Source organism: Rhea pennata, chromosome 5 (assembly GCF_028389875.1).
Source record: "Rhea pennata isolate bPtePen1 chromosome 5, bPtePen1.pri, whole genome shotgun sequence".
In the NCBI taxonomy this organism is placed as follows: domain Eukaryota; kingdom Metazoa; phylum Chordata; class Aves; order Rheiformes; family Rheidae; genus Rhea; species Rhea pennata.
Genome location: NC_084667.1, coordinates 25,057,573 through 25,083,555, shown reverse-complemented (window position 1 = coordinate 25,083,555; position 25,983 = coordinate 25,057,573). Strand labels below are relative to the sequence as shown.

At 41.8% G+C, this 25,983-nt stretch overlaps 1 protein-coding gene across 2 annotated transcripts in view; it reads left to right on the top strand.

The window, feature by feature from the left end:
* Positions 1-592: 592 nt before the first annotated feature.
* ANO1 (anoctamin 1) overlaps positions 593-25,983 on the top strand; it is a 90,201-nt gene continuing 64,810 nt past the window's right edge. The window contains exon 1 of one of the 2 annotated variants that reach the window (XM_062577129.1): positions 593-778. In XM_062577129.1, coding sequence (XP_062433113.1) covers positions 721-778 — 58 coding nt within the window. In that variant the 5' untranslated portion in view covers positions 593-720. The remainder of the gene's footprint in view (positions 779-25,983) is intronic. The other variant, XM_062577130.1, reaches the window with a different exon arrangement.

Below are 25,983 nucleotides of genomic sequence, written 5' to 3'. Positions count from 1 at the left end.
CAGCCCCGAGTTACGGCTTCTCTTTGGTGGAGGACCAAGAGGTGCTTAAAATATACGTGTATATATGGGTGCGTGTGTGTGCGTTTATACATATAAAACAGAAAGATGTGGGAGGATTTCTCGTGCACAGACGTAAGGAACGGGGCCAAGGAGAGGGTGAGGCCGGTTCCACCTCGCCGAGCCGGGGCACCGGGCGGCCGCGGGGAGGCGGCGCCCTGGCGGGCCCCTCGGGGCCGCGGGCGCGCACCCGGGCCGCGGGCGCGCAGGGCGCGCTGACCTTCGGCGGGCGGGCGCGCTCGCCGCCGCGCAGCTGCCGCCGTCGCTCCGGCCCCGGCAAGGTCAGCGCCGCCGCCGGTGCGCTCCGGGAGCCGGCGGGCCGCGGGCGCGCAGGGTCGCGCGGGGCGGGGCGGGGTGTGCGCGGGGCCGCGCGGGCGCGTCACGCGGAGGGCCGGCTCCCCGCGGCCGCGCTCCCGGCGGGCCGGCCCGGCCCCGGCGCCGTTATTTAAAGTCGGGCCGAGCCCGCCCCGCCGCTGGCCGGGGGGCGGCGCGTCGCGGCGGGGCGCTGCGCTGCGCTGCGCGGAGCCGCGCGGGCCGGCTGCCCCTTGAAGGAGAGCGCCCCGCGAACAGCCAGAAAAAGAAAGAAAAGGAGGAGGAGGAGGGAGCGCCGCAAGTTCAGGTTTGGTACCAAGTTGGAGCTGGGCTGGCGGGCGCGGATAGGAGATGGATAAGGATGAGATCCACCTGCGCAGGCTGCCGCCCGCAGCGCCCTGGGGACCGCGTAAGTCTTCCGCGGCGGGGAGGGCGCGGGGCGGCGGGGCGGCGCCCGCGGCTCCTCCGCAGGCTGCGAGCGGGCTCTGCGGGCGGCCGGGGCGCTCGCTCCGTCCCCCCGGGTGCCGCGGCGAGGAACTTATTACTAGCGTTTTGTCTACGACTTTTAAAAATCCGGGAGGAATCGGCTCAAAGTGCCGGTGAAATAAAATAGCTGTCTTGCTTTCCACCCCGCTCGAGCAGTGTTAAGTCATCCTTGCCTAAATAAATATAGCAATTAAAAGCTTGTCTAACTCAGGGAGCCAGACTAATGATGAAAAATTGCTACAATACAAAGTATATGAGATAAATGCTCGGTTTGGTGATTGCTGTTAATTCATGCTGTGTTGTGGAAGCCTAGCAAGAAAAGGATTTACAAAATGAAATAGGTCTGTATCAGACTGTCAGTAATGTTTTTACGGAACTGGCTAAATCAGGTATCTTCATATCATTAACTAATGTGTGCAGCAAGATAAATTATATATATTGGAAAGGGAAAAGACATTCCTTGGCCGAGAAGTTACAGACTGTATAGAGCCAAAGAGCAGATCATTTAACTGGTAGGGGGTGGGAATTTCCTTGGCTTCCCTCTAGAAATAAATCACAGCTCAGCGTTTGTGTGTGTGTGCATGCATGTGCACCCGTGTATGTGTTTATACAGAACCTTCATGTACACACACTGTGTATGTAAATTCATGTACACACATGCTGTATATAAAACCCTCACATGCCCACATTAGAAAACAAATTTTAAAAACACTATTTACTGAACACATTTTTCTACTAGTTTAGAGGCTGTAAAACTAGGAACTTAGATGCTAACCAGGAACATACCGTAACACACTTGATTATCCAGCTGAATTGTATACAAATGAAGTAAATTTAGCATGGCACCATTTATAAATTCCATGCTTTACAATCAAAATTCCAAATCTAACTGTTTGCAGCTAAAAATAGCTCGGGGAGCCCTTTTCTTTACTCCTTATTTTTGGATTCCCATGCAAACCGTTATCCTAGAGCCTGCTCATTAAATGGCCAAATATTTCATTGGAGTTCAGCCCATTTTTAAAAGAAATATTCTGTGTTCAGAGAATCATAGACTAGCCCAAGTGCTCAGAGTCAAAAGAGAGCTAATTCTTTAATGTCTGACAGAAGAGAGCTGGGCATTGTATCTAAGTAACGGGAGTACAAGATTTCTGCATGTCATTCCATGTATACTTATTTATTGAAAAAAATGAGTTTTTCAAAACTCAGTATAGGAGTTTTGAAATGGAAAGTGAGTAAAGCATGGGAAGCTGAAGCGTTACCACAGTACATCATTAACAGCTATATCAATAAGAGGACTAAATGATAAAATGGCACTAGAAAGCTCTACCGTTACTCATGGAGCAGGTGGTTATTTATCATGAGGTAATCACAGTGATAGTTTGGGAGTACCCTGTGAAATCGTTTCAGTGGCTCTTTATCTTTGAGAAAGTTTACATTATATTTTACAGTGACATTCTCCATTTAATTTGCTGAATTGCCCATTAGCGGTATGAACACTGTGTACCAGCTTCATTAATAAATGCAAGGAGCAGCTTTGTTCTCAGAAGCACATCTTTGCATTTCTGTTGCTAACCTTTACAAAAAACCTGTTTGTAGAAGCTGTTCATACAAAGAAGGTCCTGTCTAATTACATAACAGATCCACATATTGCAGTACAATATAATAGTTCTATCCAGTTCTTTGGCAACTCCTACTTTTATTGCTGGAGAGGCATGTGGGAACCCATTTTTGATGTTTCATGTGGCCCTTATTCAAGTAAAATTCCTGCAGACATCTAAGGAAAGAACTTACTTGGATCGAGGAGTTAGGGAAAAAATAGGGACAGGTAGAGGACAAGAGAAGACAGGAAAGCAAAGACAGGAGCCTGCACTTGTGACTTGGGTAAATACTGTGAGTTACCTAAATCCAAAATACTATTTTGCATTTCAAGCAAGGAGCCGATCAAAGAGACTGCCATTAGTTTTTCTGGTCTCCACTGGTGGCATGAAAGGACAGGCGTTCGCGACTACATCCATGCCCTAAAGACCACTGAGGGCTGCCAGATGGTCTTATGCTGACTCCTTCCTCATGTCTTGAAGTAACGTGTGTATGCAATGAGGACGTGTCAAGAAGCAGAATTGAGAGGGCTCCAGGGAAAGGTAGTGGCATTTAGCTTCTGAAAGCTAAATGTGTTATCTGTGCTATGGTACTTCAGAGAGAGGATTAGAGGTGCTGGGACAAGTGCTCGGGATTAAGCATGTGATTAGGAGTCATATCTTCACCTCTTATATTTCAGCAATCAAGAATTGCCCAGGTGAGAACCCTGTTGAAATTGAGAGTGCTGTCAGAATCCTATCCTAAAAAATGAAATCCGTTTTCCCCTCTTTGGAAGAGGTTGTTTGGCCCTGGGCTGTGACTTCCAGCACAGCTCCACAGGTTGCTCAGATGTATTGCACTGCTTCCCACGGTAGCACTGTAGCTATTTCCATTAACAAGGAAAATGATGAAGCATATTAAGCTAATAATTAATCAGAGATGACAAAGGACTAATAACTGTATTGATTTAATTAGGACTTCTTTTCCAGTTCTGTAACTTGCAGTCATGCACCTCATTAAGTTAATATTTTAATTTGTAGTAATGATTTATTAATTTCTAATTAATAAATCCCACCCATGCGGATGGGTGCGTGTGCAGCCAAAGCTCATCTACTTGTGCTAGACTGCAGGCTTGTGCCTTGGTACGTTGAGTAACTGCAGGAAGTGTGCCTCGTCCCGTACGAGACTGATGGCAAACCTGGCGGTTTGGAAGTCTGAGAGAGCTCTTATAGAGCATATACGTAGGGGAAACTGTGGCATGGCAGAGCCGAATGAGGTAAATGTGCTGGGTGAGATGCATGTATGCATGGCTACATGCTCTGGCTGTACAGTTATGACAGTGAAATATGGAAGAAAAGTGGCGTGCCAGAACAGAAGGCGGGAGAGTATCCCTGGGAAGTAGCAGTATTTATTGGCATCAAGAGGGGGGAAAAGTCCCTTTTGACTGTAATTGTACCCTTTGGATTCTGGCAGTTTTGAGAAAAGGAAATGCTTGGGGACATGCTGTGGTTGGAAAATGAGACTTTCTTTAAATTAGAATCACTTTGGGAAGGGAGAAGAAAGGAAGGAACACAACAAATTTCTGGACTTCAGTGTGTGAAAGGCTTAGGAGTGCTGAATTTCCTCACCTCCCCTTCATTTTGGTGGGGGTATTTAGCACTCACTGAGGCATGCTTAGCATCTTACGCACGCAGTGGGGCCCTCAGCAAACCACTCTTCCTGGTGCACCCATCACCAGAACATAGTCCAGTTGGCGAGGGAAGAGAGAGGCGCTTCACTACCAAAAGGATTTCTCTCTCTGTGGTTAGAGTGCGGTGCTGGTTATGTGCCTGTATTGTATTGTACAGACAAGGTAGGTGGTTCCTTAAGAAGAACTTCCAGTTTGCCTTAGCTTCAAGCTGAGCTCAGTAGCTTGGTCTGTTTTATTGCTTTGCTTGTAAATCTCTGCACAGCACTGTTGCAAGGCTGAATGCTCCGTGCTCACTTGCTCCTCCACAGGGCAGTCTGCACAGTGGTGGGGTGTCTGCAAGCCCAAAGCATGGAGCATGTTTCAGAGGAGAGCCTCTCCAAAGGACTAGGCATCATCCTTCAGCAAGATGATGGGGAGTCTGAAATATTAAGCTATCAAACTTTCTTTTGACATAGAGCTATTCAGTCACTTTATAGGTAAACCATTAGACTGATAAGCTCTGTAAGCAAAAGCCAGCACTTCTTATTTTTTTGTAATCATTCTTGGGGATTCTGGAAAACTACTTTGCATACATTGTATTTTATTATATGGGCCAAATTACCTATAGTATCCTGGAATTGTTCAGCATAGCTTTGGAGATCACAAAAGCAGTTTAGCTAGGGACGGAGTGGTGGAAAGGGAATATTCACCTTCCTGGTCTCACCCATGTTTGCCATAAAACTTCAGATTACAGTAGGACCTGCAGGTAGAGCAGGTCATAGGTAGAACAAAACCCCAAGAGTAGTTTCACAGATGACAATTTTTCAGGAGTTATCAGCCTACATGTCTTATTGGGATACTATCATATTACTTTCAGTAGCACTAAGTCAGTTTGTAGCAGCTGGTAGACCTAAGTGATATAATGCTGTAATGCATTATACAGTAACAATGTGCAATTTTTTTTTTCCTGGACTTTGAAGAGAGAAAAAATAGTGGTGTCTCAGTTGTCACTGCAAGGTAATTTATCGTAAATAGAAGCTTTTTGGAAATAACCTCAGTAGCTGACTCGCTTGCAATTCTCTGAATGTGCAGGAAGTAAAGCTCCGCGTGCTGAGCTGCATTAGTCACTACTGATACTTCATATGCTGGCCAACATACCGTCAAGGGAAATATGTTTTTATTTGTTTGCTTTAGCCTTTGGTTTTCATTCCTCATCTCTCTCTTTCTGCAAGTAGTACTGCATCCTGGTGGGAGGGCCAGTCCCACTCTTCACACTCAAACCTCCTTGTGTCCCTTTACCTTTATCCTTGGGCAGCTAATCTGTGTCCCAGCATATGTTCTTGCTTTTCACTTGTTCCCTTTCCTTCTGCTGTGCTGTATGTTGTGCCCTTTCAGCTTGCTGTGTTGTCTCTGGGTCCTATCCCCAGAGCAGCCCTGCCCGCACTTTGCTGGTGCTGCTAGCCCATGTGCTGGTGTTCTCACCTTCTTCCAACTCCCACATGTTCATATCTCTTAACCGTCCACTGGCAGTCTGTCCTTCCTGCCATTATGAAAACTATTTCCAAACTGGTGTTGATAAAAAGGCAGTGGTAGTAGATGCCTTCTCATTTCTCCATAGTACCTTTGCCTGGTTACCTTACCTGCTTGCCTTACTTGTTCTTGGCAACTCTGTATCTATCCTAGAATCTGGTTATATGCTCTTATTCCTATCAGTGAAAGATTAATAATGTATATTAATAATCACTGAAACTATTAGACCAAGTACAGATTATTTATTGAGTAGGATCTGTCCTTTCAGACTGCAACTCCATGAAATAGATCTTTTTTTTTTTTAAAAAAAAGGGCCTTAATATGGATGCCCGTGACTTTTTGCACACAAGTGTAATTGCTCCAAGGGAGTTTTAAAATACAAGATCTGTTATGAAAAGGTGAAGTGGTTTACAAGCATTAATGGCTTTCTTTACATCTTACAAATTATTTAACTTGTATCATAACATCAGTGATTACAAGTTGGGTGTTCTTGTCTCCCAGTCCTGCTGTCTATCTTCTTCTATCTGCAAGCTGAGTGGGATGAAACTTGATGACTATACACTAGAAAGAGGAAAAACTTTGTTTTCTAAACACATTGCAAGTATTTGTTGCCTCTTTTACATCTTCATTGACGTCAGTTGATGTCCTGCTTGCAGAACAAACTTGGAATAGGCAATAGGAATCTGTGTGTTGATAAGTAAGGTTCACTAAGTTAAATGCTGTCCAGAGAAAAAAAATCAAACATGTTTTGCAGTACTCAGTCAATTAAAAAAGTGAAAAGAATGGCAATTTAATTATGTTTCCAGTGCAGGCTAAGGGTACATTTTTGAAAAGTAAGTAGGGAAAGTGAACAGATGCCAACTTCAGCAGTAGAGGTAAAAGTAGCAAACATCAGATCTTTTGCATTTGTTTTAAAAATCTTCTTTTCAACATCAGTCTTTCTTCTTTGCTGCTGTGGGAGTTCTGTTATTGGTCTTAAGAAGAGCTGAGGAGGAAGTTGCAGGGCTAAGCATCACTCAAGTTTTAATTTTCTCTTTAGTAATTTTTGAAATAAGGAAAATGGCAGAAACTTGTCCAGTGCAATGCTAACAATCAAAGAAAAACCTACTCAGTATTTATGTCTGATCAGTTGTACCAAGGCATCTTGGCTGACAATATACTGCAAGAGACGTCAATGAATGCGCATTGTGATTCTTCCCGCATTTTGACCCGCAGAGATTCAAAATATGGTGTGACTTTATGCTTGTGGTATGAGTGCCCAGAAGAGGTCTACTGCAGGCTGAAAAAGATGGAAGCTTTTATGCAAATATCACTAAATTTATGCAGTGTGTCGCAGCACTATTGTCTGGAAAAGGATTTGTACTGATTTATGCATGCTATTTTGGCAACGCAGCAATAGGAGGAAGAAGAAGAGTTGTGTGGGTGTACTGCATTTACTACTGTGTTTCTGGAAGTTGAGCATCCAGATCCGTTTTAAAACATGTATTTGTTTTCGTTTAGCGTTGGCGTGTTGTGCTTTTATGGAGGAGCTGACGTAGACCTGGGGCCCACGGCCCCTGTGTTTAACTTGGTCGGGACGCTGTCGCTGGAAGGTGTGCGTGTAGCGATTGGGGATGTGTGCGAGGGAGGTGTCGCCTGCGGAGCTGCTGCGAGGATAAGGCTAAGCAGACCCGGTCAAAGGAGCCGTAGCATGTGCAGCCAGCAGGCTCCTTGCAGAGGCTTGCTAGTGGAAACTACTACATTACTGTCCATATCCTGTGTTCCCTGGCACGGACCCTGAGACTGGGCTGAAGAAGGAAAACGGTTCTCTGTGTGTAGTCTGAATGCTGGTATGTGGTCAGCAAACCTCATCCAGATGCTTGTATCTTGATGCATATTTTTGAATGTTCTTTTTTTGATGAATGGCAAGAACAGGTTTCTAAAAATAAATTAATGGTTTTCCCTTTTTTTATTTCCTGTGACTTAACAGACTTTATTTATCCATATAGCTACTAGTCATCATCATTCTTCAGCTCACACAAGTATAAACAGAAATGAGCCTGAGTCACAAAGTAAGGATGTGGAGCCAGGCTTTTTCCAGGTTTTCAGCCAGGTGTAGAAGTTAGTCTGGAGCTTGCAGTCTGCTAAGATAAGTCTGTATCTTAGCTTCTGGTTCCAGGTTCCCATGCATTAAATAGGCAGAATATAAGTAAAATGCTCTCTGCTATCCTTTTCTACCTCTTCTTCCACAATGTTGCAAAGAAATGTATCTGGGGAAGCCATTCAAGAAAATCTGAATGGATTTTTATGGTTAGTTTATCACTAAAATAATAAAACTCCGGTGAGATTCCAATTAATTTTTCCCCTAGCACTAGTCTGGGCCAACATCCAAAACAACAATTACTTTCATTTAATCAGCTTGAGCCACCTGTTTTAACAAATATAGTCTCCTAGGGCATACAGTCAAATCATCGTGCTGCTGATAGTGTCTCCCAAAGAAATCATAAAAGTGAACCAAACAGATCTGAAAAAAATTTGGGGGCCTTTTTAGGTCAGAGAAATGATGTCCTGTCTGTGGTGACTGCCAGCTAAAATACAGGGCTGTTCTATACTACAAGAACATAACATGCTATCACTTTGTTTATTCGTGAGAAATGTACGTCTGACCAAAAACATGCTGAGTGTTGTTTCACTTCCCAGGCTGTAGCTTGGGAGTACCTTTTTGTTGCTAAGCAACACATCTGTATGTTATAATGTATGTTAAATAGGAAAGCAAACTATTAGGGCATACTGTACGATGCATGAAGTTGTGTTTATATGAAGCTCTGTGTATACAGGTATGGCTAATAGGACTGACTTTGTGTCCTGAGGGAGTAGAGGACTTTCTAACAAACATAATACAGAGAGAATGTCAAAATCCACCTTTTTTAAAAAAAAAAAAAAAAAATCAGAATGCCTGATTATATGAAGGACATGAATTGAATAATTCTTAATTTTCCCTTCAAGTAATTAAATACATTCAGTTCAGCTCTGCTAAAAGTTTGTGCAGTATACTGGGACATATCTTTTGACCTTGTATCTAGTGGAAGATAACATAAAGTCCCCCCTCCCCTTTACTATCCATGTGCCTTTTTTGAGCTTGCCAAGACACAACATTTTTCAGTTTCATGTGAACTGTGCATTTGTTTTGCTTACTGTTGGTAGTATTTCTTTCAATGCCCTGTTACTTCTTTAAAAAGAAAGTATACTTTCTTGGGAAGGAGAAATCCTTCTCTTGTTTTTCTTCTCATTAGTAACCACATTTGTTTAGCTTTATCCACAGCTATCCTTAAAATTGCAGTTGGATTGTTTGATGGAAGTAGATGTTTCTGAGTGCTGCCATGTAGGATATTGTAAAAGTCTTCTCTGCTTCACTCTTATCTCTTGAGTTAATTAAAAAGAATCAGTCTCAAAAACAACAGTCTTCTCCCTGAAGCCATGCTTGCAGCTCTCCTTGTGTTAAATGAAAGCCACAGTTAAATGTAAGTACATGAGGACAATATTTAGTCCAGAATATGTTGTATGAGTTTCTGGGGTATGGATGCCAGAATTGCACTAGCAGTATTTATAGGCTCCTTGAATTTGTCGGTGAACAGTCTGCTGGGGTTTAATATAGATCTTGATGGGACGTAGATTTGAAGTGTTATTTCACCTTTATGTTTGCTGTCAGTTATCCATTCAGCAGATAGCTAGCAAAGACTGGCTAAAACACATAAGAAAATGGCTTTGAGTACGCTATGAGGACGTACTTCCACTAACCAGGACAAGGACTTCATGTTATGAATTTGTATTTAAAGTTCAGTCACTTTACGGAGACTTAAGAAGCTAGCTGAGTCCCCTCAAAGAGTAGCAGATCCCATTTAGGAGCAGCAGCACTTGAGGACGTGCAGCAGCTTCTCCTTTAACTCATGTGCTAGGGAGCCAGGTTGAGATGCAAAAGCTGAACGCAGAAATTACCTCCTAACCAAAAAGTGCAAGGTATTTCTTTATCAACTTAACTGAAAAACTTTAAATTTTACTGAGCCTTCAGGTTATATGGGAGAGCCCATCAACCCCCTTTTCATCATACTTGCATGCTGTTGCAGAGCTTGTATTATATGATGAGAAAATTTAGTTTAAAATCTCCTGTCGAATTTACAGGTTTGACGGGTAACAGAAAACAAGACTTGTCATTTGAGTTCAGTTCAAAATGGATTCAGCTGGGAGTAGATAATACTTGTGCAAATGCAATAATGCACATTGTGTAGGTGAGAGGGGAAGAAATAGAGCAGCATGTGTCTGCCCCAGATTAAACAAAATAAAATTGCTGCAGATGCTCCTTACTTAAGAATTGCATTGAAGACTATCACGCCGTATCTATTCATTTTGCTATTTACTTTTAAGAGGACTGCCGAGTATTCATCAAATTGTAAAATTTAGCCTAAATGAAGTGTTTCTTTTTTTTCTTTTTTTTTTTTTTTTTTTTTTTTTTTTTTTTAATTGCAGCCTATAGTTTTTATTCTAGAATGAACCTGGTCTCTCAAACAGGCTAATAACAACAGATCATCAACTGGAAGAGAAGTTGTGCATTGTCACTACCGTTCTTACATTGCTATAGTACCATGTCATTTGTATGTTGTAACAAAGTATTTTAATTAATCTTACCAGTTTCATTCCATTTGACAATATAACTGAATAGTTAGATAATAAGACCGACCACATACTAATTACAACTAGAAAAGCAGGAAGATGTTTTGGTTTAGACTTTGAACATTTTGTTGTTGTACCAGAGGCAGAGAAACTAATTCTAAGCCTTTTAAAGCTAATTGTTTCTAAATGGCAGATGAATGAATTCACTTTTAAACTTTCTCCTTTTACCATGTTGCTAACAAACTTGCAGTTAAAAGAGCCAGACTCTTGTTTCCAAAACATAAGATCTTTGTTGTCTTTATAGAAAAGTTAATGAAAGTTTCCCTTCCTTCTCTCTTCTCTCTTTCTTCAGTATATTTTTCTTAAAATAGATCATCGGAGCTGTATCCTGCAATTTACTGTGCACTGTGGCCCTAGTCCAATAAAACATTTATGTGCAAATAGTCCTAATGACTGGTTTTGGTGGAAAAACAAGGGGGCAGTGGAGTGAGAGACCCTGCTCTATGCCCCAACAGCTTGCGTGTGCCGCTGTGTTTGAGGGACTCGGGCACTGTGCGTACTGCTCTGCAGAGGGCTTTCCCCACCAAGCACGGGCAGTAATTCACAATATCGTCCTGAGCCTTTATTCATGCATCTGTTCAAGGGGTTTTGAGAACTGTTCAGTTTGAGTAAGATGTGGAGGATCTTCCTTAAAGGTCCAGTGCTGTAAGGCACAGAGCACATTGTGTTTCAGATGGTTTTCAGTAAACTCTGTTCTGAAATTCAGGGGAGTTGATGCCATTCATCTTAATTTTGGAAGTGAAGCACGTGGCTGATGGTAGTTGAGGGGTTCAGTGTCTCACTAGATATTGTTCTAAATCTTTGGAGTAAAATCCAGTGAAAGCAGTTCCTGTGGGTATGAGCCTGCAGTTGACTTCAGTCCTGCAATTTCTCTGTGTCCACTGTCTTGAGCACGTGCCTCTGTCAGGAGCAGGAAATTCCCATAGAGCCTTGGTGTCAGGAAGCTTTCATGTTTTGCAAGTGGAAAATAAAATCAGGGCCCTCACTTAACATATTTCAATCTCTACAAGTCACCCAAATGTTAAAAAACATTTAAATCTTATGGACTGTGTGAAGGATGAATATGTGCTGTCATTTAATAATAAAGTAGGAAAATAATGATTTTTCATAGCCAAATTATTGCACTCTATATGTCTCCCCTCTGGAGTTTGGATATTGCTATTAGACCAAAACATGGAGCTATTATTTTCAGCCTTTACCAAGTCTGATACCATTACTCTTTTTGTTTCTTTGCACAATGTCTTTTTTGCAACTACTTTCTTTTCTACTCTTTTATTTTTAGGATTCTGAAGGGCATTACAGATGGCATTACAGAAACAGAGACAGAACTGGGCCAGGGTAGGGAAAGTACCCAAGATACCCACAGAGAAGAAATCCAATCTCCTTTGGAACCTGAAGGAGTTCTGGAGCAGCCTTGTTATTTTTATATATTTATTTCCCTGTTTGGCTATTCTGTCTGCTTTTCCCACGTTATCATCAAAGTGGCCCCAGAAGGGACAGTTGTGAAACAGAAACTATCTGTGAATAGAGGAACAAAAGTGGAGCATTTGGTAAGCTAGAAATGCCTTGGCTTTCGTGAAAACAAAAAATTTTAATTGCCATAAGTATTTGCAAATGTTGCCGCTCTCTCCTAAAACTGTTTTGATGGGGGGTGGGCAGAAATATGAAAAGGCAGAAAGAGCTGCCAGTGACAGCCATTCCTGATGGGAATTTAGGTGGAGCCAGTGCACTGGTGGTGGTTTCTACCTCTTCCTACTTTGTGCCCTTGCCGGAATGCAGACAAGTTTGTAGCGGTGAAGCCAAAGGAAAAAATAGTTTCTGCCCCTGGTTCACATGAACTGCTTTGAACTGGAACAGATGTGGATGTACAGAACTGTCTGCTTACAGCAACTGTTCCATTTATAACCACAGATTTTCTATTCAGGTCTCTTTATCACTTCAACTTATTTTGTGCTTCCATATCCTTTTCCACAATAAAATATTCTTAACTAAATGAGTTTTCAGTTTGCATCCAAAAGTAATATTCCTTGCATGAACTTACAGTGCCAGCATTAGTGTTCAGTGACCTTTTTCTAATAATGATGGCTGTGGATGCAAGGTCTAATTTGGGCTGGTAGTATTTTTGAGATGGGGTTCAGAATAGTGGCTTAGTACTGAATTTGGGGTACAATTTAGCATCTGATGTAGTGGTGATAAAAATCTCACAAAAGGTAGCTTGTAATGTCTTGCTTCAAAGTAGCGTTTCTATTAAATTTCTGACTTGTTGGGCTTTACATGAATTTGATGTACAAAGTTTGTTTGTATACAACCTAGACCAAATTTGCTCCAATGAGTACAGATAAGAGATTCAAATTCAACCATGAAAATTCAGGCAATGATATTGGTTGTTTTGTATTTTTCATGAACTCCTACAAATTCATTCACTGTTTGCTTTGATTAAATGCTCAGTAATTAATTCTCAAAATCTTCTGTTAAGGAAGAAGGTGAGCACTGTAGTTCCCACTGCTGGAGACATGGGGATGTGTCCTGAGATGAAGAAAAATGCCACAGATGAAACCAGCAGTGATGTTTGGTCAGAACTAATCTTCAGCTCTGCGCTCCCTTCAGCAGACCATGTGGCCTTTATTACAAAATTAGGAATTCATTTTTTTAGAATTACTTCAGTTTCTCTGTTCTCTAATTTTCTATGGAAACAGGCAGTTGTTTGTATGTTGGAGACTGTACTTGTCAAGCTCTTTGTTTTAGTTCGTTGCTTTCGGCCTTGACACGGAAAACAAGAATCTTGTCAAAGCTGTGGTGGCAGATAGGATTTTAATCCAAACCATATTAAAAGTCAAAACCCTCCCTGACCGTGAGGACTCCGGGGGTTCAGGCGTGCTCAGCACTACCTATATGAGTGCCAGAGAGATTTCTTAGTAATCTGAAGATGCTTTCCTGTTTTCTGTTTGAGTCTGTACCTTAAAAGTGGATTACGTGGTTCTGTGAAGCAACGTTTTGGTAGTGTTTGGGTACTCTGAAGGGCAGTCCAGGCAGGCAGGGTGTCCTGGTACCCCCAGCTATGGCTTTGGCACTGTGTTGGGTAAGAAATGCCTTGCTCTTGTCTGGTTACCTTGACTCACTCAAGCTGCAGTAAGGTAAATGAAAATAAAGGCAGGTATTTGCAGTATCTAAAAGAGACAAACACTTAGAAATGCTTCTAAATAACAGATAGATGAAGAAACAAAAGAAAAATGTGTGCTTAATCTGTTTGCACTAAGGTAAAATTGGTAAGATCTTTCTCTTCATGTGTCGTGTTGGTTAGGTGTAGGCAGTTTTCTAAGACGCAGCCTGCACTTGTTTAGACTCACTTCAGCTCTGGTGCAACTGCCCCTGGGGTGCACCTTTCAGTGTGACTTGTTCCTCTCGCTATTTCTCCCTTCCCATTACCTTTATGCTTTTATGTCGGTTTATACATGAATAAGCATACATGATAATGAACATCAAAATTGGAAGCTGCATAGGAGTCGGACTGGCTTTTGGACAGAGACCGAGTGCTAATTGACCCTTGTGGAGCTGGTGGCTGCCCTGGGAATCCTTCTGCTATGGACTCGGTAAACAGCCTTTTCCTGGGATTCAGGGTGGGATTCAGTGACATCGAGGCTGTCAAGTGAAGTGAGAATTTTGCTTGCAGTAGAAGTGCCATGATGAAGGCCTTTATAAGTGTGTCCTTATGTAAGCAGAACATGAATCCTGCTTAGTGATATTCTGATATAGCACAGGAGTGTGGGATCAAGTGATGGGTTGGCTTGTTGCAAAGAAATGGAGAAAGGATCGTGCTGATTTTGCATGCTACCATTTTGTCTGTAGAGGAGAAAGCTAGGCCATTTATTGTGGTCCTATCTGTCCGTTAGCTGTAGCTCACTTTATTTGCTTGCTTTAATTTTCATTTAAAGTTCCTTTTAAGAAAAAAAGATGCAAATATTCAACTGCAAATAATTTTAAAAATTTCTTTAAATGTTTGCAGTTATGTTGCATACTGTAATGGTACAGAAAACCCATCCCACATTGCCTCAAGCAGAGCTTCCCTCCTGGAGGCTGGTCGTGTCCTGGCACTTCCCTTTGCTGCTCCCGGGGGCACATGCCCAATCCACAACCACATCAAAGCTGTGCCAAAGCTCAGTTTTCAAACAACCTCCAAAGCTGTCCAAGTCTGGATTTTAAGTTTTGATATGATATGGTATACAGGGACCCTAACTGCAACACTCAATGAAGTCTGAAGAGCAGACACTGAGCCCCCAGAGTGCTGTGTGGACTGAGGCAACATCTCACTTATCCATTCATCTAACTTGTCCACATGAGCTGTTTTACCCCCTCCTTAGTCAAAGCACTTTGTAATTTGTCTATTTTTAATACTGACCAGTACTAAGTTTTTCATGTCAAGAACGTGCAGTGAAGGAAAATCCATTTGCAATTATTTGATAGATCAGTTCCACTTTTGTTTGCATTTGCCAGTTCTAGTGACTCTGTGTTTAAGAACAAATAATTATGTGGAGTCTGGTTTTGGTCGTGGACCTTCCTGTTTTATGTGAGGAAGAGACAAAGATCTGTAGCATCAGAAGAGTAAAATTAGGTGGGAGGAAAAAGTGTTCTTTTTTTTTTTTTTTTTTTTTTTCCCCAACAAATAAATCAACTGCTTCCACCATACAAGAATATATAACAGTGTAACAAGCATGAGCATTAAGGATAAGCAGATGTATCAACAGAGGGAAATCTCTGACTAGTTTTAGGTATGTCACTTGAACATGGGATGTATCTTTGCAGACAGTCTGTCACTTTTATTCCCTAATAACTTTTGACAAGAGACAGATAATACTGCAGTGTTTATTTTAAGGTAGATTGTTTAATTTTGTGCCTTTGTCTGTTCTCTTTTTCTTTTTTTCTTTTTTTTTCCTGGATACTTTTCTTTTTCATACAACCTCTCCTCCCCCCTCCCCCCAGCTATTTGTTGGGTTTGGGGTAAGTAGCGGGTTATATTTGGGAAGGAAGCAATGAATGCAGATAGCAGCTGGATTATATCTGAAGCATCGGTTCCTTGGCTTTCGGGGAAGTGCCCTCAGCTCTTTCCCCTCCCTCCCCTTTCCTTCTGTCTGGCTGTAGGTCACTTTTTGGCTAGGTGCGCACCTGAGAGCAGTGGTTAAATCTCCCTTGACGGAGCTGTGCTGGTCAGCCGTGGTGCTCTCGTGTCTGCCAGCCTTGCGCAGCTCCCGAGCTGGGTCCGAGCTGCGCCCTGGGTCGGGCGGCGAGGTACGTCAGCTGTCCAAACGGCACGCGTGTCCCCGAGGAGGTGGAAAGATGGGGGCCTCCGGAAGAGGACACGTGGGGTGGTTCCCTGGTTTGATGTCTGCTGAGCATCTGGAGCACCGGCAGCGCTTCCGCATCTCCGTTCTCGCAGACCGCGTGCGTCCCGCCGCCGAGCACCCCGGCGAGGGGCCACGCACCCTCTGTCCCTGCTGCTCCCACGCTTGGGGTGCTGGCGGGAGCTGTGAGTCCAAGTCGGCGCTCGGCAGCCACACGGACCCGCGCCTGGGCTAAGCGGGGCTGGGAGCAGCACGGGAAGGCGGGAGCCCTCTCGGGAGCAGCCCGGGAATGTCGGACCCATCTGGAGAGGCTGCACATGGGGGGAAGGGGGTTTCAAAGCTCTCTGAAGGGAACAAAGTTTTGGTGATGCTTTCTCTCTTCTAGGTTCCCGCCTTCCACGGACAGATTTATTATCAGTCTGTGGCACAATAGTTGGAAAAGGCTTTAGAAAAATTATTCCACAGGTTCAGAAGGGTGCCGAAACCTGCTGCGGGAAACTGGCAGCCTCTGTGAGGCCAGGAGCTCATCAAAACCCACATCCTGTTTGCAGAAGTGCCCGACAGCCTCAGTGCGAAAAGCTGCAAGGAGTGTAATCCCAAACAGACTCGGGATAGTTTGACCCCAAAGAGTTTTCTTCGAGGTTGAAAGATCAGAGTTTTGGGTTGTTTGTATGTTTCAAGTGTTGTTTGAAACGCTGTTCTTTTAAAAACACTTCAAATCCCTTTTCAAATCTGGTAATCTCTTGGCACTGGTTATGTCTTGTAGTGAGAGTTCACCAAAGTTTGCATGAGCAAGTGTTTTACTTCACATATTCTGTATTTTACTGACATTTTACAGCAGCAGGAGTTTGCAGCATAGGTCAAGGAACTCAGTGTTTGTTAAGAAACAGGGAAAGATCCATGCTGTCTCACTAAATTTATGAAGTAAAGTGCTGAATCTGGACCATAGGAGTTATGAACTGTAGCATTTCTAAGCCCTCACATCAGTTAAGTGTTTTTTCTGTATATTGTTTGGGGTTTTAGAGGGGGAAATCTTAAAGCAGCTCAAGCTTTTGGCTAATCAAGACAACTTTGACTTCCTCTATGCATCAGACCTCCTAGCATTTTTGAGGAGATTCTCCTCTGTTCATACAGTTCTCTCACTTAAAAATAGTTGAATGGATGTTTAAGTCTGGTAAATGCAGCCTGCACCTTTTCTTGAACTTGGTAGCATTATTTCTTTCAACCTTAACTTACATAATATTCTTACAGCTTAAACTGACCATCCTGCTATTCCTTATTAGATGCATTTAGAACTTAAACACAATGAAAATGTCCAGATCAAAATTAAATGAATGTTGTGTAATAGGCATATAGGCGAGAGAAAAACTGCAGAAAGTTTATCTGCTAAGAGACTTCAAACGAACCAGAAAAAAAACAGTGCAGAGAGGCGTTCTAGCTTGTGCAGGGCCTCTCACCAAAATGGAAACACAGATGTCTTTTCTGATGATACTAACATTTCACTTTTGTCTCTTTAGCCTATTTCTCAACTGACAATCTCATTTTTATTATCTCCTCTAGTCCATTTACTCCTCCCAAAAGGTGGAAGGCACTACATGAATGTCTAAAATCTATTACTATACTAAATTTAACACTCTTGCTATACCTACACTAAACTAGTAAAGATAAGCTTTTAATTTATACTCTTTATAGTGCTTTACTAGGGAATAATTTCTGGATAGTTAGCTTTCATTTTTCTGTGAGAGGAGAAAGAAAAATAGAAATCTCTCTGGACTAAGCGAAACTGATAGTTACCTAAGTATGTGTTATGGTTCAGAAAGTTCAGTAAGAAGCTATCACCGTGACAAAGCCGAAAAGGGAACCAGAAAAAAATAACAACATTCCACCCCCTTTCTCAAAGTTATAAATATAGGAGGCAGTTTAATATGTTTTTCAAACTCTGATGTGTGCAGGACTTGCTGTCTGAGCATCTGCAGCATAAGGAATTATGTGTTAAGGAGGGAAAGATCCGTGTTGTTTTGCTAGATGTATTCATTAAAATGATGAATTTGGACCATAAATGTTATAAATTGTAGGATTTATAAACTCTTGTATTAGAGCATTCAACTCACTGGAGTTGTGCTACAATAAGCAGGTAATTGATTAAAACAAACAAACAAAAAAAAGGTTCCCCTTCTGCTGGAAAATTGTTGATTCCTGACTGGTTTTGAAATGAGACTTCCCTTGTTTGCACCCAGTGTCACATGGTATGTGAACATGCTCCATCAGCTGGGATGTGGAGATGAATATTTTGGAAAAGGCTTTAGAAAACTATTTTTCCACCTCTATTTTCCTTGGTACCAGCTGCTGTTGCACCCTGAAAAGGAAAATGCAAGTTGATTCCTTTGCCTCTTAAGGAAAGGGCATGTTAAGCTAATGTTTATGATGGTATGTGTTCAAATTTCATACACTATTTGTTTGGGTGGATTCAGAAACATTAAATTTGGAGATAGGCACCAAAGCTTCAGCGAGGTCAAGGAATGGGTGCTAGCCGTCCTTTCGTCTGTAGGAGGGGGCTCACGGCGTGGCTTAGGTGCTCTGAGGACTGCTGTTGATCGCTCTGATACAAATGCACCTTTTCTCTGTGAAGAAAAGCTGGAGTGGGGGACCCATCTCAATGTGCAAGTCAAAGCAGCAGTGGGTGCGCAATGCTTACTCCATGTAATTAAACACTTGGGCAGTGCCAGTGGGCAGCAGCTGCTTTTCAAATATCATGATGGAAATGTGCAGGGACATTTTGGTGGCAGCCAGCCCGGACATACTTGCAACTGAGAGTGCCCTGTCTCCCCTTTGATGCCCCACTCGGTGGCCTCGTTTCAAATGTCCTTAAGGTTGGCTGTGTTAAAGACAGCCAGCGGCTAATTTGCTTAACTATTAAAAGCTGTAGTTTGTCAAGCATGCATATAACTTAAGGCACATGAGTAGTCCCATTCAAAAGACTGGAAGTGCTCACGTGTTGCACTCATGCTCGGAGCTATTACAGACTCGCCTAGTTGCTGTTCAGCAATGTAATTAAATCTGCTCTTGATGGGCAAGCAAGATGGGCTCTTGTCCATGTTCTGAAGTGTTTAAATTTAATGGCAAGTTTCATAAACAGTCCAATAGGGGCTGGCGCAGGTTGTTCCAGCAGCGTAGCCCTGATAGTATGTGCAGCTTTGTAGTATCTGGTTAAAGTTTTTTTTTTTTTTTTTTTTTTTTTTTTTTTTTTTTTTTTCCCCAGATGTACTCTAGGTCTTTCTGTTAATTCTCTGTAGAACTCAGGGATGTGTTGTTCCAGTCGTGCTCTGTGTGTGCCCAGCTGGGACTTCTGCAGAGATTTTGATCTAAGTATACAAGAGCTGTAGGTGGAAAGGTGGGGAGGAACCAAGGCTTAATACCAAGTTCATTTTTAAGACCAGCTTCTGAATTTGCGTGGTATATCAAAGATGCTCTTGCACTTTGTGACACCTGAAGTTATCAAAGTTGCACTAATGTGTCTCTCTTGATAGTGAGAAACTCCTCAGTGGCCTGGTTGCACAGAACAGAAGTGAAATGTGTAACGTTAACATCACATTTTGTGTAGATAGAGGGAATGATGGCTACTTTGGAGGGGTTTTTCTTTCCTTTTTTCCCCTTTTTTCCTCACTGTGTTGATTTTAAGTTTATTGTTTAGCTCAGTTGCTGTCGTAGAAAAACTTAAGGTATGTTTTTTATTTGTATTTTGAGTGCCTTTCAGGTGAAGGGTGTCATAGAAAAAATATTTTACTTCTAGATGGGAACGCAAGAATTTGTGTATTTAGAAAAGCCTGCTGGACTCGATCTCTGTTCTTTTCCTGTGTGTTCTGCAACACTAATTCTCCTGGGAACACCTTTGCAGCTTGGTCCCACAAGTTGGTCAGTAACAGGCCAGACCTAACAGAGGCTGTTTACAGAAGATTGCTTAAGCTAGAAGTTAGCCAATTTGTCTTGTTGATGCTACACACATTTGTGTTCTTCTTGATCAGCATTGCCATGCTTTGTCCTAATTTTACTTATTCATTCTCAGCTTTGTTATGAAGAAGGCCTTCCAGCAGGCTCCTGCCAGAGCAGGAACTAGAGGTCTGGTCTGGGTTCTACGCATGACTCAAATTTCACGGAGTCAACATACACCTCTGTCAATTCAAGTTGCAAACTGAATTATTAAAAATTACTTCAGTGAAATTTTGTGTTTTGATTTCATGAAGGAGAAATGATTTTAAATGCAGTTTGAACGCAGGGAGTTCTAACTGAAGAGATCTTTTTTATATCCATAAGTGTTTGTGTTCTGCTCTGCCATGTATTTATTTTAAAATCTAGTTGTACATCAACACATTCTCAATCTGAAATGTAGATCTCAGACTTAGATGCTTTAAATGTTTGAACTGAATCCAGTTTTTAAGCACCACAGTTATCTAAGAAGTACATCAAAGTTTCCTTCTCAGTATTCATTTCTCATTATTATCTATTCTGGAGTGCTGATTGTTTTTCAATATAGTTAGAGTATGTGTCATCGTAAGTTCTCTTTCTGATCTTTTCTCAGATGTGCTCTAGTGTTTACAGAGAAAAATCTCATCCTACAGCTATGAAGTTAAGTTTTACTGTGTCAGAAAAACTTTTGCACTGATTCCATGATTTTAGATATCAGATCTATGTAATGTCAGGCGTCTCAGAAGTACCAGTTTGATTTTCCTTGGGTATGGACACATTCTTTGGGTATGGATACATACATTGCATTTATTGCATTTCTATCAAATTAGTGAAAGCACACACACAGTTTATGGTAGCTATATTCTGTTATGCCAGGTTTAGGTTGGCTGTGGCAGGACAGCTGATAAAAGATCTGCAGTAAAGCCTGTTGATACCGAATTACATGAGCAGAGATTTCTTGAGACTTAAACCAATAAAGAGACTACACTTCCATTTTGTGATTATGAAGTTTTGGATCTGGTACTAACCAGCCTTAAATCTTATGCTGTTAAACCACAGACTTACTGTTACTCATCTTCCTGGAAAAGGATGTGCTCCCATGGCCTGTGGAGAGAACCAAACAAGCACAAAGTACTACATTTGCCTAGGAATAATTAGCTGAAAAATTGCAGGTTGGGGAAAACTTACTAAATTCCTCAGAAAAGACTCTAGACATAAATCAGAACATAAATCCACAATATCCTATATTGTGGGGGGAAAAAGTGATGTATGCAAGAGATGACAAAATAGTTCTGCTCAGGTCTGGAGTACTATATCCAGTTTCGGACACCTTTCTGCAAGAAAAGTGTGGGTCAAGCAGCTTAAGGCCCCAGAGGAGAGCAATAAAAATGAAAAGAAATCCACAAAAGTATGTTTTAGAAGAAAATAGTGGAAGAATGGCATTTGTCCAACGGGGTCTGAAGAAGGGAAGATTAAAGAGAACTGTTAACTTTGGAATATGCAAATGATACTGCAAAAAGAACTGTTTCCTGTGCTTAGTCCAGCAGGTTAAAAAGCCGTATATTTAGATGAGCAAGGAAGACCTAGATTGAGCATCAGGAAAAAATCTTTCAGGTTGGCTGAATTTGAATTTAGTGCCTAAATTGCCAGAAGATGTTAAGGACAAATGAGTCGGATCTCTTAAGACTATCTTGGGTATAAAGATGTTAAGTCATACGGCCATCCTGTATACTGGGACTTGTTTCTGTTGACATGTTTTTAGACTGACGGATAAATGGGCCTCTGTTACAGCGAGACTTTGTTCTGTTCTTTCTTTAAACTGTAATATGCTACAAACTTCCAGATAGTTTTCTAGGTAGAATTGTAATATGTAGGAGAATACTCACTATCTACTTTCTATTCTCTTGTGCCATATGTTAATGTAGAGATCTGTTAGGAAATTAGAGGGAAAAGTCCATTTTACAGGAGTGAAAAAGAAGCAGTGGGAAACCCTCTGTGTGCGCGTGGCCTGAATGCCAGCAGCTTTCAGGAACTCTTGGGTCATCATGTCCAAATCTTTGCTATTTTGGGCAACCACATGCATAGAATCCCATTCATAAATTTCTCAAGTACCATTTTAAAAATAGTTTATATTTGTTTCCTTGCGTTCATTGCTCTGATTCAAACATTGCGCTTCTGATTCAGAGCCTTATCTCTAATGACCATCTTTGAGTGTTTAAATATTAATGTAGTCATATGCATTTTCTGTACTTCATTGCCCTTTGACTTCATGATCACCAGAGTTGGGGGGAAGGAGAGTGATGAGGGGAAATCCATCCATGAAGGTTGGAGTAATTTAGAGCACTTTTTCTCGCTCAATACTGTCAGGTTCTTTTATTGTTTTGTAAAACGACAAGCTTCTCCCTCAAGCACCACCCCAGTCATTCTATATCTATTTAAATTTGAGTTCATATCTTCTGAGTAGGGGTGGTAAGAACTGTAGTCAATATTGCTGGGAACACTGCGTTGCTGTTTTGTCTTTACAAGAAATACCCTGTGTTGTTGTTTGCCTTTTTCTGAGCTATGTCCCAAAGAGGGATGGATGTACTATGATCTGCAAACATGCAAAAAGCAGAAGTCCTACGGTGTCCTACAGGGATTGGTAGAACAACTGTGCAATACTGCTGAAGAACAGTACAGGTTTGAGTTGAAACTACATCTCACTGTATTGAGAGCCCTGATCAACTTGTAAGGGAATTACAGTCACAGGAAAGATATTTTTGTTGGTGTTCTTTGAAACAGAGAAGTTCTTTGCTTTTGGGCATAGGCTGGACAGACAGTAGTCATGCCGTTTGGTTGCAAGGTGTCAGGCATGGGTTGTTCTGACACTGCTTGAGTATGTGCTGTTCTACTTGGAGAGCTCCTCTGCTGCCACTAGTGGCAAGATGTTCTCAACATAAAGCATCTCCCAGGAACAAGGCGCATGTGACTGTGGGAGCCGAGGAGTGCAGTGGTGGCACTTGGTAATACCAGCGTGAGGAGGCTCAAGCAATCCAGCAAATTGAAGTTAGGCCTGTAGTAAAACCAGTTCCTGCTTGATTTGCAAGGGGAAACAATCTGAACCTCTTCTTCCTTAACTGTTGGGTGAGAGAGGAGCTGATGTACCAAAGTTTTATAACGTCATCAGGCAGAAGTATAAAGACTCAGAATATTCCCAGCTAATAAACCTCACCAGTTTCAGTGAAGGGAATCACACAGTCCATGTGGATAGTAATTTCAGTTTCTGAGAGCAGATATTCATGGCGGGAGTTTAAGCAAAAGATCAGAATTAGAAAACTGCAGAAACGTTTTGTGAGGTGTGGCTTGGCTTAGCTAACATGCTATGTGGCTATATTTCACCCACTCCAAAAACTGAGCAATTCACTGTCATTGAAACCTGAACAGAAAAAGCCTCATCTTTGGCACCTGTGAAGCAAGGAGAAGGCAGACTTGTCAGTGAATGATAAAATGAAAATGTGTCTTCACACAAGCCAGAAGAGAGGGAATCCGGCACAAGGACTGTTAATGCAGCGATCCCTGCGCCTAGTGAGACATAGTCCTGGGCAGCCTGGCAAGGGGGTGGTGGTGGTGAGGCAGATTGGCAGGCAGCAGCGCAGGGCTTGGAGAACGGAGCTCGTGGTGGTGGAGGGGAAATTGGGGCAGTTTAAGATATTTCTGCCCCTCATTCCACATGGCAGAAGAGCAGATTCAGCTGTGCTTCAGACACCTTGGTGCAGACACTTGGCATCCCTGCTTGAACGGACAGTAAAGCTTGCATCCGTGAGGACTATGAATAAGTAGTTGGATGCTGCTGCTGTATCTAGTTTTGTCACATTGCACCGTTCCTGATGAAGCAACAGTCTCTGTTTAAAAGAGCAGGTTTTTAAAAGGTCATCGTTGGATGGAAATTTTTATCTGCAGAACTGAATCAATATTTGGCAATTTGTAAATTTTAACTATTTGATGTGCCCTGGTGATACAGGTGGATTAATTGAAGATAAGTGAATGTCTGCACAGAAAGATCATCTACTTCCCTCCTCTTTTTTCTAAGGCATGCTTTCACTTTGGGTGTGCTACTACATTTCCATGTTTAAACAGATTGTTTATTGAAATATGTATGTGATACACCATCTAGACCTCTGGGAATCGCATCATAAATTGCCCAAATAAATAGCATAAGGCGAGAAGCCAAACAGGATATGAGTGCTAAAATGTCTTGAAATTAACAATGTATCTCTGTATCTGTCAAACTAGCAAATAATTGTTTTACTGTCAAAAATAGCATTTCAGATGTGGATTCTTCTGTTTGCTGATTTTGGTGTTCAGCTTGTTGTATCTTGTTTAAAAGGTTGTGGGCTGAGTCTCTTCTAAGAGCCTGATTAGCAAGCAAAAAGATTAGTGGAGAAACCACTTGATATTTTCTTGTCCAAAGTTTCTGGTAGGGCACTGCAGGAATTGTTACACAGAGAGGGAGGTGCCATGAGGCTGTCCTTTTTTTTTTTTTTTTTCTTTTTTTTTTTTTTTTAATTCTCCTTTCTGTTGGAACATAATGTTCAGTGGTAACAGCATCAGTCTGTGGATACATTCTTCTGTGATAGCTGGCACCCTACAGCTTTGGGGCTGATCAGGTCATGTCTAAGTTTATACTTGCTTCAATTTTCATTACTTTTAGAGCATCCAGTCTTCTACAAAATACAATCTTACTATGTATTTTTAGCCTTTGCTATTCTAGGACATGAATAAAGCAGATTTCTTGTGTGTTTTCTAAAGTTCCCTTGGAGTATGTTGTCAGACTACTTTGTCTGGAGTTGAGTTTTAGTTTACTTACCTTCCTGTCTTTGGTCACTAGAGGTTTCAAAGACAACAACCAGCCCTGCAGGTAGGCAATGAATAAAAAATATAAACTGATTTCAGTTATAAATACTTTCTGAAAGAATCTAATTAGAGACAAATATTACCAGAAATCTCAATTCTGTATGAATAAAAATCAGCCTCACCTTAAAATTAGGTAAAGAAAATAAAACAGTTGGGCATTTATTGTAATGTTGAATTATTTCTTCATTTAATTATGCATAACTATTGACAAAGATACAGTCAGTATCCAACATTTTGGGGGTGCTAACATCCATGCATATACAGTGTTGGTGTGCAGGGTTTGTGGATCCCATCCTCTCTTCCTTGCTGCCTCAGGAGCTGCTTGGAAACTTTCTTGGCAAGGATTGTTGACTTGCATTTCTCTAACCAAAACCCCTCCAATTTGCCCCAGTAAATGGTCTCTTAGAAGTTATAATGCCAGGGAAGCCAATTGTGCATGTGTTCTGCCCCAAATGCTGCTGCTCTGTGATGGCTCGTGTGGGCAAGAAACAGGTGGGCATCATTTGGAAATTGTCATCTTGTATTTAGAGTGCCATCTGGCCATCTGTAATGCCAAGGAGGCAAAGCAGGGTGGTGGTGGCAGTCGTGCCTGTCCTGGTGGGCGAGGTGCAGATCCGCATGGCTGCGGGCTGCCACCTGCGCCCGGCCGTGCTGCGAGAAGGGATGAAGGTGCCCACGTGGCGCTGCCGTGGGAACGTGGTCGGGCTCGCGGTGCGTGACCACGTCCGTATGCCTTGACAAGGCAGCTAGCATAAAGACGGCTTGATCTTAAGTTGAGCAGAAGAGTTGATGGTGTAAAAATAATTTACACTTAACACTGGCATTTTTTTCAACCGCTGTGACTAGTTCAAATATTTTAAATATTGTATGTCTCCCAAATTAATGCATTGCGCAATAGCTGATCTAGCGTTATGACACCTGTTCACTGTAAGCACTGTTGCTCTATCACATCACTTCACAGAGTATCTCCAATACGTAGGCAGTCGTAATAAAAAATAGCAACAGCTATGGGTTCCAGAAATCCAGAAGGTTAGTAAAACAAACAGTTCAAGGACATCACTAGCAAACTATCTCCATTAGACTTGAAATCAGTCAGAATTGCACCACCACCATTTATATTTATCTAGTTGCCCTGTAATCCTTTAAATGCTGGTATTGACATAATTATTGTGGCTAGGGAGACCGACTATTTTTTTTTTTCTTAAGCAACACCAAATTTATTGCAGCTTTAAAAAGCCATCGCGTCATGGTACTTTCTGGAGAGCGTGAGTAATTTTTAATCTAAAAAGTGAGTATTCATGGGAACAGAAACCTAGCTAGCAAAAATGCATCATGCTTTTTGTAAACCAGTTAAAGTTATCAACCAACTTAGTGTGCATTATAGAGTGATAAAGTTTGCAGATTGTGGTTCATAATATATTTTTGAAATGTTTATGGAATAACAGATATGCTAAA